At 44.1% G+C, this 18,518-nt stretch overlaps 1 protein-coding gene across 1 annotated transcript; it reads left to right on the top strand.

Moving 5' to 3' along the window:
• Positions 1-11,042: 11,042 nt before the first annotated feature.
• LOC116990647 (somatostatin-1B-like) lies at positions 11,043-13,116 on the top strand. The gene is made up of 2 exons (XM_033048556.1): positions 11,043-11,438; positions 12,493-13,116. Exons 1-2 carry the CDS (start codon positions 11,340-11,342, stop codon positions 12,706-12,708), a joined length of 315 nt encoding a protein of 104 aa, XP_032904447.1. The 5' UTR covers positions 11,043-11,339; the 3' UTR covers positions 12,709-13,116.
• Positions 13,117-18,518: the final 5,402 nt, after the last annotated feature.

Here is an 18,518-nt window from a genome sequence, read left to right as displayed (position 1 = left end):
TTTTGATTCGGATAGGCATTGCAATCAGTCACTGTTTAATTACCCTAAATTATTAATTGCTACTATTTGCTATAACAGTGCCAACTCCGATGTCTTGCTCCCTCAACTCCCTCAACTCCTGTATAATGGTTTATTTTTTTGATCATCCCTGACTTGCTATGCCGGATGCTCATACTGCTTCAATTATTGCTCCGCTTACGTTGAAACATAGAAACATAGAAAATAGGTGCAGGAGTAGGCCATTCGGCCCTTTGAGCCTGCACCGCCATTCAATATGATCATGGCTGATCATCCAACTCAGTATCCTGTACCTGCCTTCTCTCCATACCCCCTGATCCCTTTAGCCACAAGGGCCACATCTAACTCCCTCTTAAATATAGCCAATGAACTGGCCTCAACTACTTTCTGTGGCAGAGAATTCCACAGATTTACCACTCTCTGTGTGAATTTTTTTTTTCTCATCTCGGTCCTAAAAGACTTCCCCCTTATCCTTAAACTGTGACCCCTTGTTCTGGACTTCCCCAACATCGGGAACAATCTTCCTGCATCTAGCCTGTCCAACACCTTAAGAATTTTGTAAGTTTCTATAAGATCCCCCCTCAATCTTCTAAATTCTAGCGAGTACAAGCCGAGTCTATCCAGTCTTTCTTCATATGAAAATCCTGCCATCCCAGGAATCAGTCTGGTGAACTCCCTCTATGGCAAGAATGTCTTTCCTCAGATTCGGAGACCAAAACTGTACGCAATACTCCAGGTGTGGTCTTTAACTTAAGGTGTGAATTTAACTCCTTCAATATTAAATTAGTTATTACAACCAGGGATGAGGCTTGAGGGTTGGGCAAAGATATCACCCTGATCCATTGGTTTGGTTGAGTTTACCAAGATGTTCACCATCAAGATATTTCGAGCTTCACCATCAATAACATATTTATAAACTAATCCTTCCCTACCAAATTTAGAGATGAGATGTAAAATAAAATTTTGGGAAGTGTTGAGAAAAGCTAGAGAAGAAATTGCAGGAGGCCTGGCTGATAAATATCAAACATCATTAGACACAGGTGAGATGCCATAAGATTGGAGGACAGCTAATGTTGTACTTCCATTCAAGATGAGCTGCAAAGAAAAAAACTGGGAACTATAGACCAGTAAGCCTAATATCTGGTAGGAAAGTTATTGTAAGATTCTGAGAGATAAGATATTCATGCATTTGATTAGACAGGGGTTGATTAGGGCTTGTAGGCATGGTTTTGTGCATGGAAGATGTTTTTTGAAGAAGTAACCAAAAAGGTTGATGAGGGAAGAATCGTAGACATAGTCCATATGAACCAGCGAGGTCTTTGATAAGGTTGTGCATGGTAGGCTGCTCTGGGAGATTAGAGAACCATGGGATAGCTAGCCAACTGGATAGAGAATTGGCTGCATGGTAGGAAGCAGAGGATGGTGGTGGAAGGTTGTTCTTCGGACTGGAGGCCTGTGACGTGGTGTGCCTCAGGGATCGGTGCTGGGCTCATCGCTGCTTATATTAACGATAGAGAGTGTCAAAGGCATGATTAGTAAGTTTGCAGATGGCATTAAAATATGTGGAATTGTACTAAATGAAAATGGTTATCAAGAATTACAGCTTGATCTGCTGGGACAGTGGGCCGAGGAATGTCCAATGGAGTTTAATTCAGATAAGTGTGAGGTGTAGGGAAGTCATGCTAGGAGTACAAGTATATTGTTCCTCAAAAGTGGCATTGTCGGTAGCTCATAAGATCCAGGAGCAGAATTAGGCCATTCAGTCCATCAAGCCTATTCTGTCATTCAATCAGGGCTGATCTATCACGTTCACGTTATGGTAGTAGAATTAGACCATTCGGCCCATCGAGTCTACTCCGTCATTTAATCAGGGCTAATCTCTGCCTCCTAATCCCATTTTCCTGCCTTCTCCCCATAACCATGGATGCCCGTTCTAATCAAGAATCTGTCAGTCTCCACCTTAAAAATATCCATTGACTTGCCCTCCACAGCCGTCTGTGGTAATGAATTTAAGAATAAGCCGTTTCGAACAGGGATGAGGAAAAACTTTTTCAGAAGGTTGTGAATCTGTGGAATTCTCTGCCTCAGAAGGCAGTGGAGGCCAATTCTCTGGATGCTTTCAGGAGAGAGGTAGATAGAGCTCTTAAATATAGCAGAGTCAGGGGATATGGGGAGAAGGCAGGAATGGGGCACTGATTGTGGATGATCAGCCATGATCACTGTGAATGGGGTTCTGGCATGAATTCCACAGATTCACCACCTTCTGACTAAATGTCAAGATCCATTCATCTGACTAGTCTCCCAGTTCCTGCCGCTGAAAAACATCCCCACAGCATGATGCTGCCATCACCATGCTTCACCATGATGAGCGGTGCCTGGTTTCTCCAGACGTGACGCTTGGCATTCAGGCCAAAGAGTTCAATCTTGCTTTCATTAGACCAGAGAATCTTGTTTCTCATGGTCTGAGAGTCATTTATGGGCCTGTCCCACTTAGGCGACTTTTTAGGCGGGTGCAGGAGACTCTGCGCTCGCCACATGGTCGCCACATGTTCGCTGGTGGTCTCTGGTGAGTCTCCTTCATGGTCGCGAGGAGTTCCCGCATTCTGGGAACTAGTCGCGGCCTCAGTATGGTCGCCGCAAATTTTTCAGTATGTTAAAACAATTTCTGCGACCAATAAATGATCGCCATGGAGAAAATCAATAATCCTGTAGTCGTAGGTGCAGTTGTAGTGGTGTCACCATGTAGTTATGGGTAGACGAGGTAGTCGTAGGTAGTTTTAGTTAATTGCTGACCGGGCATTTCCATTGGCGCAAAAAATGTAATCACGAGTGTTCAGAATCAAGGATAACCGACCGGTAATTTTAAATGTCAGCTGAACTTCACAGCTGTGTATCTCTGGCTTATTAAAAGTTGTCTGGCCTCTTAAAAGTTGTCTCCACTCCTTCTCCCCCCACTTTCCCCCTTTCTCCCCCCCTCTTTTAAAGGGTGCTAGCCGTCTTAATTACAGCGCCAACCTTCCTGTTCATCGTGGTGTGTATCTGTATCACCTTGGCTTTGCACCGTGTGAATTTCAGACAGAGCACCCCCCGCTTGCCCTGGCCCCTGCCTTGCCGATGTGTGTGTGTGTGTGTGTGTGTGTGTGTTGTAAAGTTGTAGGACAACTTGTTCTATTTGTTGTGCACGCCAGGTTGATTGCATTCGTTGAAACAGGGCGAACCACGTGAAGGTTGCAATCTCCCACCCCATTTAAATGTTCCATCCAATCTAGTTTACATGTGACTCCAGACCTATAGCAATACTACTAATTATTTGCTACCTTCTGAAATTACCTTGCCAGTCAATAGTTTGTGGTGACACCCACATTCTGTAAAGGATTTTTTTTAAGAGACCATGTGCTTCTGTTCACAGGTGCACTCGGTGGGATAGACTTTTATCATGTTTAAATGTTCATACAGCACATTCCACTGTGAGCGGCTCAATGGGAAGGTGGTGATCTTGTCTGATCATATTAGAGATGCAGCACAAAAACAGGTCCTTTGGCCCATCAAGTCCACGCCATCCAACGATCATCCCATGCTCTACCTATCCTACATACTAAGGATAATTTTACAGCTTACCAAAGCCACTTAACATACAAACCTACACGTCTTTGGAGTGTTGAAGAAATCCGGAGCACCCAGAGAAAACCCACGCAGTCACAAGGAGAACGTACAAACTTTGTACCAACAGCACCCGTAGTCGGGATCGAACTCGGATGGGTTCTGTAAGTCAGCAGCGCTACAGACGCGGCACCACATAACCATATAACAATTACAGCACGGAAACAGGCCATCTCGACCCTTCTAGTCCGTGCCGAACACGTATTCTCCCCTAGTCCCATATACCTGCGCTCAGACCATAACCCTCCATTCCTTTCCCGTCCATATAACTATCCAATTTATTTTTAAATGATAAAAACGAACCTGCCTCCACCACCTTCACTGGAAGCTCATTCCACACAGCCACCACTCTCTGAGTAAAGAAGTTCCCCCTCATGTTACCCCTAAACATCTGTCCCTTAATTCTCAAGTCATGTCCCCTTGTTTGAATCTTCCCTACTCTCAGTGGGAAAAGCTTATCCACGTCAACTCTGTCTATCCCTCTCATCATTTTAAAGACCTCGATCAAGTCCCTCCTTAACCTTCTGCGCTCCAAAGAATAAAGCCCTAACTTGTTCAACCTTTCTCTGTAACTTAGTTGCTGAAACCCAGGCAACATTCTAGTAAATCTCCTCTGTACTCTCTCTATTTTGTTGACATCCTTCCTATAATTAGGCGACCAAAATTGTACACCATACTCCAGAATTGGCCTCACCAATGCCTTGTACAATTTTAACATTACATCCCAACTTCTATACTCAATGCTCTGATTTATAAAGGCCAGCACACCAAAAGCTTTCTTTACCACCCAATCTACATGAGATTCCACTTTCAGGGAACTGTGCACAGTTATTCCCAGATCCCTCTGTTCACCTACATTCTTCAATTCCCTACCATTTACCATGTACGTCCTATTTTGATTTGTCCGGCTAAGATGTAGCACCTCACACTTATCAGCATTAAACTCCATCTGCCATCTTTCAGCCCACTCTTTCAACTGGCATAAATCTCTCTGTAGACTTTGAAAATCTACTTCATTATCCACAACCCCACCTATCTTAGTATCATCTGCATACTTACTAATCCAATTTACCACACCATCATCCAGATCATTGATGTACATGACAAACAACAGTGGACCCAACACAGATCCCTGTGGCACCCCACTAGTCACTGGCCTCCAACCTGACAAACAACCATCCACCATTACTCTCTGGCATCTCCCATTCAGCCACTGTTGAATCCATCTTGCTACTCCACCATTAATACCCAACCATTGAACCTTCTTAACCAACCTTCCATGAGGAACCTTGTCAAAGGCCTTACTGAAGTCCATATATACAACATCCACTGCTTTACCCTCATCAATTTCCCGAGTAACCTCTTCAAAAAATTCAAGAAGATTAGTCAAACATGACCTTCCAGGCACAAATCCATGTTGACTGTTCCTAATCAGACCCTGTTTATCCAGATGCTTATATATATTATCTCTAAGGATCCCTTCCATTAATTTGCCCACCACTGACGTCAAACTAACAGGTCTATAATTGCTAGGTTTACTCTTAGACCCCTTTTTAAACAATGGAACAACATACGCAGTACGCCAATCCTCCGGCACTATTCCCGTTTCTGATGACATTTGAAATATTTCTGTCATAGCCCCTGCTATTTCTACACTAACTTCCCTCAATGTCCTAGGGAATATCCTGTTCGGACCTGGAGACTTATCCACTTTTATATTTCTCAAAAGTGTCAGCACTTCCTCTTCTTTGAATCTCATAGTTTCCATAGCTACTCTACTTGTTTCCCTTACCTCACATAATTCAATATCCTTCTCCTTGGTGAATACCGAAGAAAAGAAATTGTTCAATATCTCCCCCATCTCTTTTGGCTCTGCAGATAGCTGTCCACTCTGACTCTCTAATGGACCAATTTTATCCCTCGTTATCCTTTTGCTATTAATATAGCTGTAGAAACCCTTTGGATTTACTTTCACCGTACTTGCCAAAGCAACCTCATATCTTCTTTTAGCTTTTCTAATTTATTTCTTAAGATTCTTTTTACATTCTTTATACTCCTCAAGCACCTCATTTACTCCATGCTGCCTATAATTATTGTAGATCTCTCTCTTTTTCCGAACCAAGTGTCCAATTTCCCTTGAAAACCATGGCTCTTTCCAATTTTTACTATTTCCTTTCAACCGAACAGGGACATAAAGATTCTGTACTCTTAAAATTTCACCTTTAAATGTCCTCCATTTCTCTTCCACATCTTTCTCATAAAACAAACTGTCCCAATTTACTCCTTTTAAATCCTTTCGCATCTCCTCAAAGTTAGCCTTTCTCCAATCAAAAATCTCAACCCTAGGTCCAGTTCTGACCCTCTCCATAATTATATTGAAACTAATGGTATTGTGATCACTGGTCCCGAACTGTTCCCCAACGCATACCTCTGCCACCTGACCCGTCTCATTTCCTAACAGGAGGTCCAGCACCGCCCCTTCTCTAGTAGATACTTCTATGTATTGTTGCAAAAAATTATCCTGCACACATTTTACAAACTCCAACCCATCCAGCCCATTTACAGAATGTGTTTCCCAGTCTATGTGTGGAAAACTGAAATCTCCCACAATCACTACCTTGTGCTTACTACTAATATCTGCAATCTCCTTACATATTTGCTCTTCCAAGTCTCGCTCCCCATTTGGCGGTCTATAATACACCCCTATAAGTGTTGCTATCCCTTTCCCATTTCTCAGTTCCACCCAAATAGCCTCCCTAGACGAGCCCTCTAATCTATCCTGCCAAAGCACTGCTGTAATATCTCCCCTGATAAGCAATGCAACACCTCCACCTCTTGCCCCTCCAATTCTATCACACCTGAAGCAGCATCTATGGAGCGAAGGAAATAGGCGACGTTTCGGGCCGAAACCCTTCTTCAGAATATTTAGTTTCCAATCACAGCCCTCCTGCAACCATGTTTCACTGATCGCCACAACATCATACTTCCAGGTGTCAATCCAGGCTCTATGTTCATCCACCTTTCTTACAATGCTCCTAGCATTAAAATATACACATTTAAGAAACCCACCCTCTCTTATTCTCTGTTTATTGTCTTTTTCTTCGCTCTCCCCGACATTTTGGGTCAGAGTGCTACCATTCTCTGCCTCCTGCCTCACACACTGACTGCTAGCTTTCCCAATTTGAGTCCCTCCCCCCAGCCATACTAGTTTAAAGTCTCCCCAGTAGTCTTTGCAAATCTCCCCGCCAGGATATTGGTCCCCCTCGAGTTCAAGTGCAACCCGTCCTTTCTGTACAGGTCGCACCTTCCCCAAAAGAGGTCCCAATGATCCAGAAACTTGAATCCATACCTACTGCACCAGTCCCTCATCCACTCATTTATCCTCCACCTCGCTCCATTCCTACTCTCACTGTCGCGTGGCACAGGCAGTAATCCTGAGATTGTTACCTTTGCAGTCCTTCTCCTTAACTAACTCCCTAAATTCCTCTTTCAGGACCTCTTCTCTTTTTTTACCTATGTCGTTGGTACCTATATGTACAACGACCTCAGGCTCCTCTCCCTCCCATTTCAGGATTTCTTGGACACGTTCAGACACATCCCTGACCCTGGCACCAGGGAGGCAAACTACCATCCGGGTCTCCTGTCTGCGTCCACAGAATCGCCTATCCGACCCCCTGACTATAGAGTCCCCTATTACAATGGCCCTTCTCTTCTTTTCCTTACCCGTGTTTGTGCCGGAGGCCCGGCCGCTGTCGCTGCCCCCAGGTAGGCTGTCTCCCCCACCCTTACTCAAACATGAGTACTTGTTTTCAAGGTGTACAGCCACCGGGGTACTCACCAGTCCCTGCCTCTGCCCATTGCCCTTCCTAACTGTGACCCAGTTTTCTGTCTCCCGTGGTCTTGGAGTGACCACCTCCCTGTAACTCCTTTCTATGACCTCCTCGTTCTCCCTGAGCAGACAGAGGTCATCGAGTTGCTGCTCCAGGTTCCTAACACGGTCCCTTAGGAGCCCCATCTCGACGCACCTGGCCCTATTGTGTGGCCCTATTCTTGATTTCATTGTGAGTACATGAACAAGTACACGAGAAAACCTGACCTAACTCTACAGTTTGGCCGGCTAAACACCAAGCTGTTGTGGAATTTGTTGGACATTCCTTCCACCAGATCCTGGACTAAATTATTTTAATAGATTTTAATCTTCCATATTTGTTCTGTTTTTACGGTGTCTCTAAACTCCTGCACACCATTAAAAGACATTTGGGCAGGTACATAGATAGGAACGGTCGAGAGGGATCAGGGGCAAATGGGTCCATGGTAGATGGGGCATCCTGGTCAGCGTGGACAAGTAGAGTTGAAGGGCTTGTTTCCATTCTGTATAACTCTATGACATGGCTTTGGTTGAACATCTCGTTTGAAAGCAGACTGTTTTGTATTCTGGATAAATGCTCAAAGAGGGAGTCCATTTTATGAATCAGGTGTGTTTATTTTTTAATAACAGCACAGTAGGGATTTGAGGTTTGTAAATGCAAGACAATGAAATGAGTGGACCAATTGCAGAGTGAGTGGAGGGCTATACGTTCAGGGGGGGGGGGAGGTTAGAGTGAGAAAGGGGAGTGGAGAAGTTGAGGCGGTTGATGTCCCGCCGGCAGTTTAAAATAAAAAGGTCTAAAGCAGGTCTGAAGAAGGGTCCCGACCCGAAACATTACCTTTTCCAATGCTCCATTGATGCTGCCTCACCCGCTGAGTTTCTCCAGCATTTTTATCTACCTTCAATGAAATGAGTGGTTCATTCTGTGATATCAATCCTCACACAGAGAGTGGTGAGTCTGTGGAATTGTCTGCCTCAGAGAGCGGTGGAGGCTGGTTCTCTGAATACTTTAAAGAGAGAGCTAGATAGGGCTCTTAAAGATAGCGGACTCAGGGGATATGGGGAGAAGACTGGAACGAGGTACTGATTGTGAATGATCAGCCATGATCACATTGAATGCTGGTGCTGGCTCGAGGGCAGGGCCGGATTTAGATGAAGAGAGGCCCTAGGCTATTCCACTTGTGAGGCCCCTCCCAATCCCCCACCATCACGACGAGAGGAAGATGGGAGTGTCCACCATATTGACACCGATGTGCAGCCGAGCGTGGCTAATGAGATAAGGGCTGGAAAGCTGGGATTTTTATTTATTGCCAGTGCTAGTGTCGAGTTATCAGCTTAAAACACTATTATTCTGAAATGGAGGGCAAGGAAAATTACTGACGTGTTGTTCAGAGACTACAGTGCATTGTGACAGCATATGTACCAAAGTGATATAATGATAGTGTCAAAAATATTATACATCAGGTCCGTATGAAGCTTTTCAAAAAGGGCGGTGGCATGGCAGGATTACAAAAAATGTATGTGAAATAAGTGCATGCAGTGCATATCACAAGCGCGAAGCTGAAAGACCCTTGTGGCTGGGGTACAGGGCCCGCTTAAGGGCCCTGGAAGCTCTGGGGTTTTAGATGCTCTCTGGTGCATTCTAAGCCTTATTTTGGAGCATTTTTGCACCAAATATATGAACAATTTTCAGATATAATTTTGGTTGAGTCAAGAGTAATGAGTGGTTGGAATGGGATGATTGGGGTCATTGTTGTATACATTTTTAAAATCAAGACTTGAAGCTGTCCTTGTTTTAATAATCAAGTTGTACTGTAAAATGTTATGTAAAATGTTATCAAGGAGCATGCAAACACTGCAAATAAAATACTGTAAGTTTTTGCAGTAAATAAAACCTTTTTTTAGAAAATGTTTTGTGTGTTGATTTGGCTGCCTGTAACTGTTGGACTGTGTTAGTGTGTGCACATTAAAAATATGCTACAAAATGAAAGGCGCAAACTATGCAATTCATATTTTTCAGTATTGTTATCAAGGAAAAGAAAGCAGTTCCAATTGTTTGATATTATTCATATGGAGGAGAAAATATAATTGCTCTGAAACCTACCCTAATTTTGCAATCTCACTAAAGATAATCCCTCTCCCCTCTCCCCCTCCTCCTTCCCCTCTCTCTCCCCATCCCCCTTCCCCTCTCTCTCCCCCTCCCCTCCCTCTCCCCCCGCTGTCTCAACCCCCCTTTCCCCATCTCACATCCCCTCTATCTCTCCCTCTCTCTCCCTCCACCGCAGCGAGGCTACGACTCCGCGCCGTAGACAACGCAGCCACCCCAGCCCCCCCCCCCCCCCCCGGCATGGAGAGACGGGCACTCCCACAAATATTCCACTACTTACCTGGAGTAGAGACGTTGCGTGCAAATGGAGATCTGAACCCGCCCAGGTCCACTCCGCACGCGTGGAGAGACAGCGTCATTTTTGCGCCGCTACGGCGTCACCAGCTTCCCCCAACTGCGCAGGTTCGGATGGTCGCAATTTCCCCCCCGAAACTTCCAGTGGACCGGAACCAGAATTTTGGGTAATTTCCGTCAAAGTGGAAACGCTGATAGCGCTCCAATTTTTTTTACTCTGGGAAAATAACACCTTGGCCGGAGGCCCCCTAGATTTTGAGGCTGTGGGCTTCAACCTATGTCGCCTATAGGCAAATCAGGCCCCCTAGATCTCGAGGCCCTAAACTTAAGCTTGTGAAGCTTATACGTAAATCCGGCCCTACTCGAGGGGCCGAATGACCTACTCCTGCACCTATTGTCTATTGTCTATCAATTCGCAAAATTCATTTTCATTCGTCATAGGAGCAGAGGTAGACCATTCGGCCCATCGAGACTACTCTGCCATTCAATCATGACTGATCTATCTTTCCCTCTCAACTCCATTCACCTGCCTTTTCCCCATAATCCTTGACACCCTTGCAAACAAGTATCTGTCTATCTCTGCCTTAAAAATACCCAATGACGTGGCCTCCACAGCTGTCAGTGGCAATGAATTCCACAGATTCATCACCCTCGGACTAATGAAATTCCTTCTCATCTCCTTTCTAAAGGTACATCCATAAAGGTATATTGATATTTAAGAAATTGATTTTAAAGTGCAATGCATAGAATAATATATTCTATTTAAGAAATAGGATAAGACCATCTAAGAAACATTGAGTTGCATTTTGAAGAGATCAAAGTCTACACTCAAGGACCACACATACTGATAATGACCTTTAGGATATTTGTGGTTTTTCAGTTTTATAATTTAGTTCACTTCTACTGCAGTTGGATAATCAACTGTTCCAACAACAACTAATCCCAGGTTTATGACATTTAAAAATATATTTGTGTGTACATGATTAGAAATGTCCCAGATCGGAAGCAATAAACATCCTTAATGGCCAGTTCGTTAGAAATGGACTGCAATTTTAATGATCTATATTATAAACTTTCATCTACTTCTACCATAAATTTACAGAAACTAAAAGTGAAAAGTGTAATATAATTAGTCAGTTATGATGTCCCTAAATTACCATTTTTCCATTTACAATTAGATGAAGCTGTCATTCTTTATATACATAGAGCTTCCAGGCTTTTATTGGGTTAATGATGCACGTTGGCTATTAGGCTTTAATTGTATCATTAATTTTTGTGCATCAGTGTATTGGTCCTGTGGTGCTATAAAAGAGATGCAACGTACTTCGGTGGAGTAGATTGACTGAGGGAGTGCAGAACACATTTAGCATTTCGGTGGAGTGAGTTTCAGGCATGAGGGGGCTAATGACGATCAGCGTGATGTCCCTGCTACTGCTGCTGCTTGTGGAGGTAGATGGTGCTGACCTCATGGAAGAAAGAACGACACTTCAGGTGAGCAGAGTGCAGAGCAGAGAGCTGGTAAACCCACGAGGGTTGAATAGAAAAGGCAGGGGTGAGAAATGGTGAGAAGGGGAGAGAGAATTAGATTAAAATTGCTGGAAATATTAAATATAGAGAGCTTAAAAAAAATCTTAATTGGAGATGTAAATCAGGCGTTTAAAATTGTGAATAGACACAACATGCTGGAGTAACTCAGCGGGATAGGCAGCATCTCTGGAGAGAAGGAATGGGTGACGTTTCGGGTCGAGACCCTTCTGCGTATTTTGTTAAGGGTAGGTAAGGAGGAATGGGTTCTGGTGGCAGTAGGTGAAGTAGGTGGCACGCAATGAAGCTGAATGGAAAACTCAGAGGTCTGGTGAGTTAAATTAATTGCAACATAATTATGAGAATCGCTGGTGAAAATGGAGGGGAAGCAGATTTAATAGTTGCTCTCAAAATGAGGTATTTCAAATGTAGAAAATTACAGAGCTATAGGAAGAGAAGGGAGTGGAACTAATTAGAACATTCTTTTGAAAGAGCCGCAACAAAAAAAAAAAATAAGATGAGCCGAAAGGTCTCACTTTGAGTTTTAAGGATTTCTGATACTTTGAGCTCGGTATTTAATACTCAATTGAACCAGCATCAATGAACAAGTAATTAATATCTATGAGAGTGCATTGGCTGTGTTACAGGACTATTAAAGTTAACTCCTAAAACAATAATCCAGAGAATTTGAATTCAAATCTCACTTTAGTTGTAGAATTTAAATTCGTTTTTATTTTAATATTGGGAACCTAAGTTGGTGTTAGTAAAGCTGGAAGGCAGTGAAGAAAATTGAATATTATTACTTATTACTTATTATTACTTAAGTGAAACTGTAAAGAAAAGTAAAATCCTTGTAAACTAAAATAAGCTCAATGTTCAAAGATCTGTGATTGGGAAAGAATGAATGAACAAGAAACAGCATTTGCGCAGAGCTGTGGGGAAATTGCCTGCTTGTGACTTGATAGCACCTATTTTCTATCGAGATGAATGGATAAAAAAAATATCCTTCCCTTTCCTTCAGGAGTTGACCAAAAACAGGAAGTCTCTGATACTGAAGCTGCTGGCTGGTTTGTTGGATGTCGATGATCACCTCGGTGAGAGTGGCTACACGTATTCAAACACAGAAGAGGCAGGAGAGCGGTCACTCGAGGAGAGAGCGGTGGTTGCGGGGATTCCTCGGAGAGAACAGAAAGCTCCCTGTAAACTGTTCTTCTGGAAAACGTTCTCGCACTGTTAAATGTTGGCTCTTTCTAAGCTGATGTAACAAAATAAATATTAGCTAGTTTCTTCTTGTTATGTCAAACATGTACATTAAAACTGTCATCGTTTGTGTATATTCCAACCATTTACAATGAAGTGTTTGTGATGCATTAAACTTGATCCTCTGCATTTTGCCAGCCTTTTAAAGTATATACATTTATTACATCAGGACGTGTTGAAATCCTGATTGAATAATCTGTCTTTTAAAGGGTATTTTTTTTTTAATGTTGATTTTGGTTACTTTCCTGATTATTTATAGTGTAATATCTTGTAGAGAAATAGGGAACTGTAGATGTCGGTTTACAATGAATGACCCAAAATGCTGGAGTAACTCAGAGGGTCGGGCAGCATCTCGGGAGAATGTGGATTAGGTGATGTTTTGGGTCGGGACCCTTCAGATGCTGACCCGAAATGTCACATATCCATGTTCTGCCTGACCCGCTGAGATACTCCAGCATTTTGTGTCCACTTTTATCTTGCTGCCATGTTGGCCATGAATCATGATGAGATTCATCCCTTCTTGTGGGGAGGTCCGTGAGTTGTTACTCTCCATCTCTTGTAGTGTTTCTGAGATCCATTTGCGAGGTATTGCAGTCATAAACTCATCACAACCCCCCCTCCTTGATACAAGAAGACAATCCTTAAATCAGCGGTAGAATTTGTGTAAAACAGATATCCCAACAGTTTTACTCTGACTTGGTTATGATGTTGCAGATTGTGATGATGTTAATACAATGATGCTTTGGACATTCTTCATGTTTATTTATCTTGAGATATCATGAATAACATTGAAAAATAAAAGCTATCATATACAACAGCATATTAAGTACTTCTGTTCTTTTTTTTACTAGAAAACACATTTTCCTTTTCATAAGTTGTAGGAACAGAATTAGGCCATTCGGCCCATCAGGACTACTCTGCCAGTCAATCACGGCTGATCTATCCCTCTCAACCCCATTCTCTTGCCTTCTCCCCATAACGCCTGACACCCGTACTAATCAAGAATCTATCAATCTCCATCTTTAAACCACAACCAGAGAGCGGTGCTGAACTACTATCTACCCCTTTGGTGACCCTCAGACTATCCTTGATCGGACTTTGATGGCTTTTTTTTCCTTGCACTAAACATTATTCCCTTATCATGTATCTATCTATACACTGTAAATGGCTCAATTGTAACAATGTACTGCCTTCTGCTGACTGGTTAGCACGCAACAAAAGCTTATCACTGTACCCCGGCACACTGACAATAAACGGAACTAAGAATATCCATTGACTGTGGCAATGAATTCCACAGATTCACCACCCTGACTGAAGAAATTCCTCCTCATCGCCTTTCTATGTCCTCTGTTGACACAGCTTTGCCTTTCATTTCAACCTTCTCTATCCCAAACATCTTCCACACCTCTGTTTAATTTGGAAGAAAACCTTCGCACCAACTGTTGATTTGTTTGGCAGTACGTACTTGTCAGTGAATTTTGTTGCAACGGCCAGAGATTAAACACAGAGTTAAATTATGAGACCTGTTTGAAGATGATGGGAGGTTATGGTGAAGGATGCCTGCATGCATGGGTCGCATGGTGTTGAGTACAAGAGTTGGGATGCTCCCACTTGGAGCATTGGGTGCAGTTTCAGTTGGCCACCTATAATAAGGATGTCATTGAACTGGAAAGGGTACAGAAAAGATTCACAAGGATGTTACTGGAACTGGAGGGCTGCAATTATACGAAGAGACTCGATAGACTGGGATTTTCCCCCCCCTGGAGAGTAGGAAGCTGAGGGGTGACCTTAGAGAGGATATAAATCAAGAGGGTTATAGATAGTGTGAATGGTCACAGTCTTTGTTCCAAAGTCGGGGATACCAAAATTAGAGGGAATAGGGGAAATAGGGGGTGATTGGGGAAAGATTTAAAGGGGACATGAAACATAGAAAATAGGTGCAGGAGGAGGCCATTCGGCCCTTTGAGCCAGCACCGCCATTCATTGTGATCATGACTGATCGTCCCCTATCAATAACCCGTGCCTGCCTTCTCCCCATATCCCTTGACTCCACTAGCCCCTAGAGCCTTTTCATTCAGAGGGTGATGGAAGTGTAGAAGAGCTGCCTGGGGAAGTGGCTAAGGCACATACATTTACAACATTTAAACGATGCTTGGGACAGGTACGTAAATAGGAAAGGTTTAGAGGCTTGGGTCGCTTACAAACCAACATTATGAACATTGACTTCTCCAACAGAACTAGGTCTCTGCTTGTCTCTATGGATCTTTGACTTCCTTGTTAGCAGACCACACTCAGTACAGATTGGTAATAACACTTCCTCCTCGATCATCATCAAAGCTGGAGCACCGGAGCTGTGTGTTCAGTCTCCTTCTCTACTCCTTCTCTATAGCCGTGACTGTAGCCAGACACAGCTCCAGCACCATCTCTAACCTCACCAACAATACCACTGTTGTTGGATGATTAATAGGAACAATGCATCCGAGTACAGGAGAGATTTATAATCTGATGGAATCGTAGTAGAATAACAATCTTGCTCTCAATGTTTGCAAAACCATGGAGCTGGTTGTTGATTTAAGGAAGAGAAGGCTGAGGATCTATGAATCCGTCTTCATTGACAGGACAGCAGTGGGGAGGGACAACAGCTTTGAGTCCCTGGGATAGATACAAAATGCTTGAGTAACTCAGCGAAATAGGCAGCATCTCTGGATGGAAGGAATGGGCGACGTTTCGGGTCGAGATTCTTCTTTAAACAGTCAGGTGAGAGGGAAATGAGAGATATGGAAAGGGAAGGTGTCAAAACGAGAGACAAAAGGGTCGAAGATCAAGGAAAATGTAGATTAGATCATTGATGGCTAAGGGAAGGTGACATCGAGACATACAAAGTAAAATTTAATCAGGAGGACCGTCAAGCAGGTCGGAGAACTAGGATGGGGGAGGGATGGAGAGAGAGGGAAGCAAGGGATACTTGAAGTTGGAGGTTAATATTCATATCGCTGGGTTGTAAGCTGGGGGGGAAAGTACCACATTGGGTGAGGGGAATTCCAACATTATCGGGCAGGAGTTGGAGACAGTAAAATGGGAGCAGCAGTCACTGGTCTGGCTGTGACACCCAGGTCGGCTCGCTTGCCCCAGGTCTGGCTGTAGCGCCCAGGTCGCCTGCGTACCCCGGGACTGGCTGCAGTTTCCAGATCGCGAAAACCAATTGGAAAAAAACCACCTGCGGGTTGGATGAGTTCGGGTTACGGGCCGGATCCGTGCCGTAGATTGCCGACCCCTGTGTTTTGCCTCATTGTGTATCCCCCCCCCCCCCATACTCCCCTAGTGGCGGCGCGGCTCTGGCTGCAGCGGCTCTCCGGCAGTCCTGTTTGTTTTGTGTTTTTTGGGTTGTTTATTTTCGTTTTGGTTAGTCTAGTTTTGGTTTTTAGTTTGTGTTTTTTGGGGGGGGGGGGGGGTTGAAACGGGGCTTGCTGTCTCTCCCTGCGGGGGAATGCGACTTTTTTGTCGTATTCCCCTTCTCTGCCTCCGTCTGCGCTGAGGCCTAATGGCGGAGCTGGCGACCTCGAGGCTCAGGAGGCAGAGCCCGCCAGGACTAGCACTGAGCTTGCTCCCGTGAGGACGGCCCGGCTCGGGGCTGGAACAGGGCTTTCGTGAGGGGCTGTGACGGCCGGCCATTTGTTATATGAAAAGTATTAAAAGTTAGAAACCCGTCAGTAAAATTGCAAAATCGCGCATGGTTCTCAGGTGGGTTTTAACATGCAAAATGAACACGCGTCTGAAGCTCCATTTACCATTTAAATAATCGTAAACTCTCAATGCGTTTGGAAATAAATTTTACTGAGATGCAAGCTTACGATTATTAAAATGGTAAATGGAGCTTCAGAAGCGTTTTCATTTTGCATGTTAAAACCCACCTGAGAACCATGGGCGATTTTGCAATTTTACTGACGGGTTTCTAACTTTTAATACTTTTCATATAACAAATGAATAAAGATAAAAAGTCAATAATGCCTTTTGATGAAATGCAGCGAGCAAACGCGATAATTCCCGATAGTTTGGATCTTTAAATCTCCAAGACAAAAGTCCACTAGCACTTCCGCCTTTTTTACACCTTCAGCTCGCTCTTGTATTTACCTTAGTTTCTATCTTTTTTTTGGACTGTAAATTTAGGTAGCTGTTCCTCACGGTCATCCCGACTGGCTCACTTAATTGCAGCTCAAAACCTGGCCGTTTTCGATGTTTTTAACGGGTGTGAAAGTGCGTGTTTTCCCATCCACTAACATGTACCAGAAGTGACGCTTGTCCCCCAGTTAAAATTTTCGGTCACGTGAGTGGGGATTTACGCTCCAGTGACCTTTCGTGAAATCACCCTATAGTTATCCCGGCTGGAGGTCTGTGACCAGTGGAATTCTGCAGGGATCAGTGTTGGAAAGTCTGTTCCTTGTGGTAAATATAATTGACTTGAACGTACTGTAAATGTAGTTGGTGAGTAAGTTTGCTAATCATACCAATCAAAGTTTTGGGTCGGGTCCTTTTTTCAGACTGATTATGAGGGTGGGGGGAGGGGAGAAAGCTGGAAGAGAGGAGGTGCAGGACAAAGCCTGGCAAGGGATTAGATACGTGGATACAGGCGAGGGGAGTTTTTGAAAGGCAGATGGTTGGACAAACAACAGAGATGAAAAGACGAAAGGTCCCCGATGTTGGGGGAATCCAGAACCAGAGGCCACAGTTTAAGAATAAGGGGTAGGCCATTTAGAGCGGAGATGAGGAAACAGAGTTTCCTCAGAGTTGTGAATTTGGGAAATTCTCTGCCTTAGAGGCCGATTCACTGAATGCATTCAAAAGAGTTAGATAGAGCTCTTAGGGCTAATGGAATCAAGGGATATGGGGGAAGGCAGGAACGGGGTACTGATTGTGGATGATCAGTCATGATCACATTAAATGGCGGTGCTGGCTCGAAGGGCCAAATGGCCTACTCCTGCACCTATCGTTTATGTATCTATGATTGAGGGGTTGCAAATTGTGAGGCCATTGTAAGGAATGGAGGTGGAAGGGGAGAAGGAAATATGGTGCAAATCCAGGTGGGACACAAGGAAGATAGGAGGGGAAGGACGAGGGGGGTTGATTAGTTACCTAAAATTGTTTGGTTTGAAGCTACCCAAGAGGAATACGAGCTGCTGTTCCTCTAGTTTGCGCTGGGCATCACTCCGGCAATGGAGGAGGCCCAGGACGGAAAGGTCAGTGTGGGAATGGGAATTAAAATGGTGAGGAGATGAAAAGACAAAAGGATTGACCAGCTGTGAATTGTGAAACCAAAGATAGGAATGTAAATGGAAGGGGGAGGGTGGAAATGGGTACGAGCCCAGATGGGGCACTGGGGACAGAGGAGTGGTTTGGTTAGTTTCCTAAAATTGGAGAATTCAATCTTCATACCATTGGGTTGTAAGATACCCAAATGGAACATGGCAGACTACTGCATCCAACGTTCATCAGTAAGACCAAGCATAGACTCAGACTCAGCAATTGTTTTGTTGAATAGCTGTGCTCAGGCCACAAAGGCCTTGATTTCCCAGTTGCCAACCATTTTAACTCTCCTACCTTGTCCCACACTGACCTATCAACCCCCCCCCCCCTCACCTGTATCCAATCCCTTGCTAGGCTTTGTCCTTCCCCCTCCTCTCTTCCAGCTTTTTTTCCCTCTCCCCTTCCACACCAAAATCAGTCTGAAGAAGGGTCCCGACTTGTAATGCCACCTCTCCAAGTTCTCCAGATATGCTGCCTGATCCACTG

The sequence above is a fragment of the Amblyraja radiata genome, chromosome 31 (genome assembly GCF_010909765.2).
Source record: "Amblyraja radiata isolate CabotCenter1 chromosome 31, sAmbRad1.1.pri, whole genome shotgun sequence".
Classification (NCBI taxonomy): domain Eukaryota; kingdom Metazoa; phylum Chordata; class Chondrichthyes; order Rajiformes; family Rajidae; genus Amblyraja; species Amblyraja radiata.
Note: the sequence above shows the minus strand (reverse complement) of the source record. Positions and strands in the feature narration are given on the sequence as shown.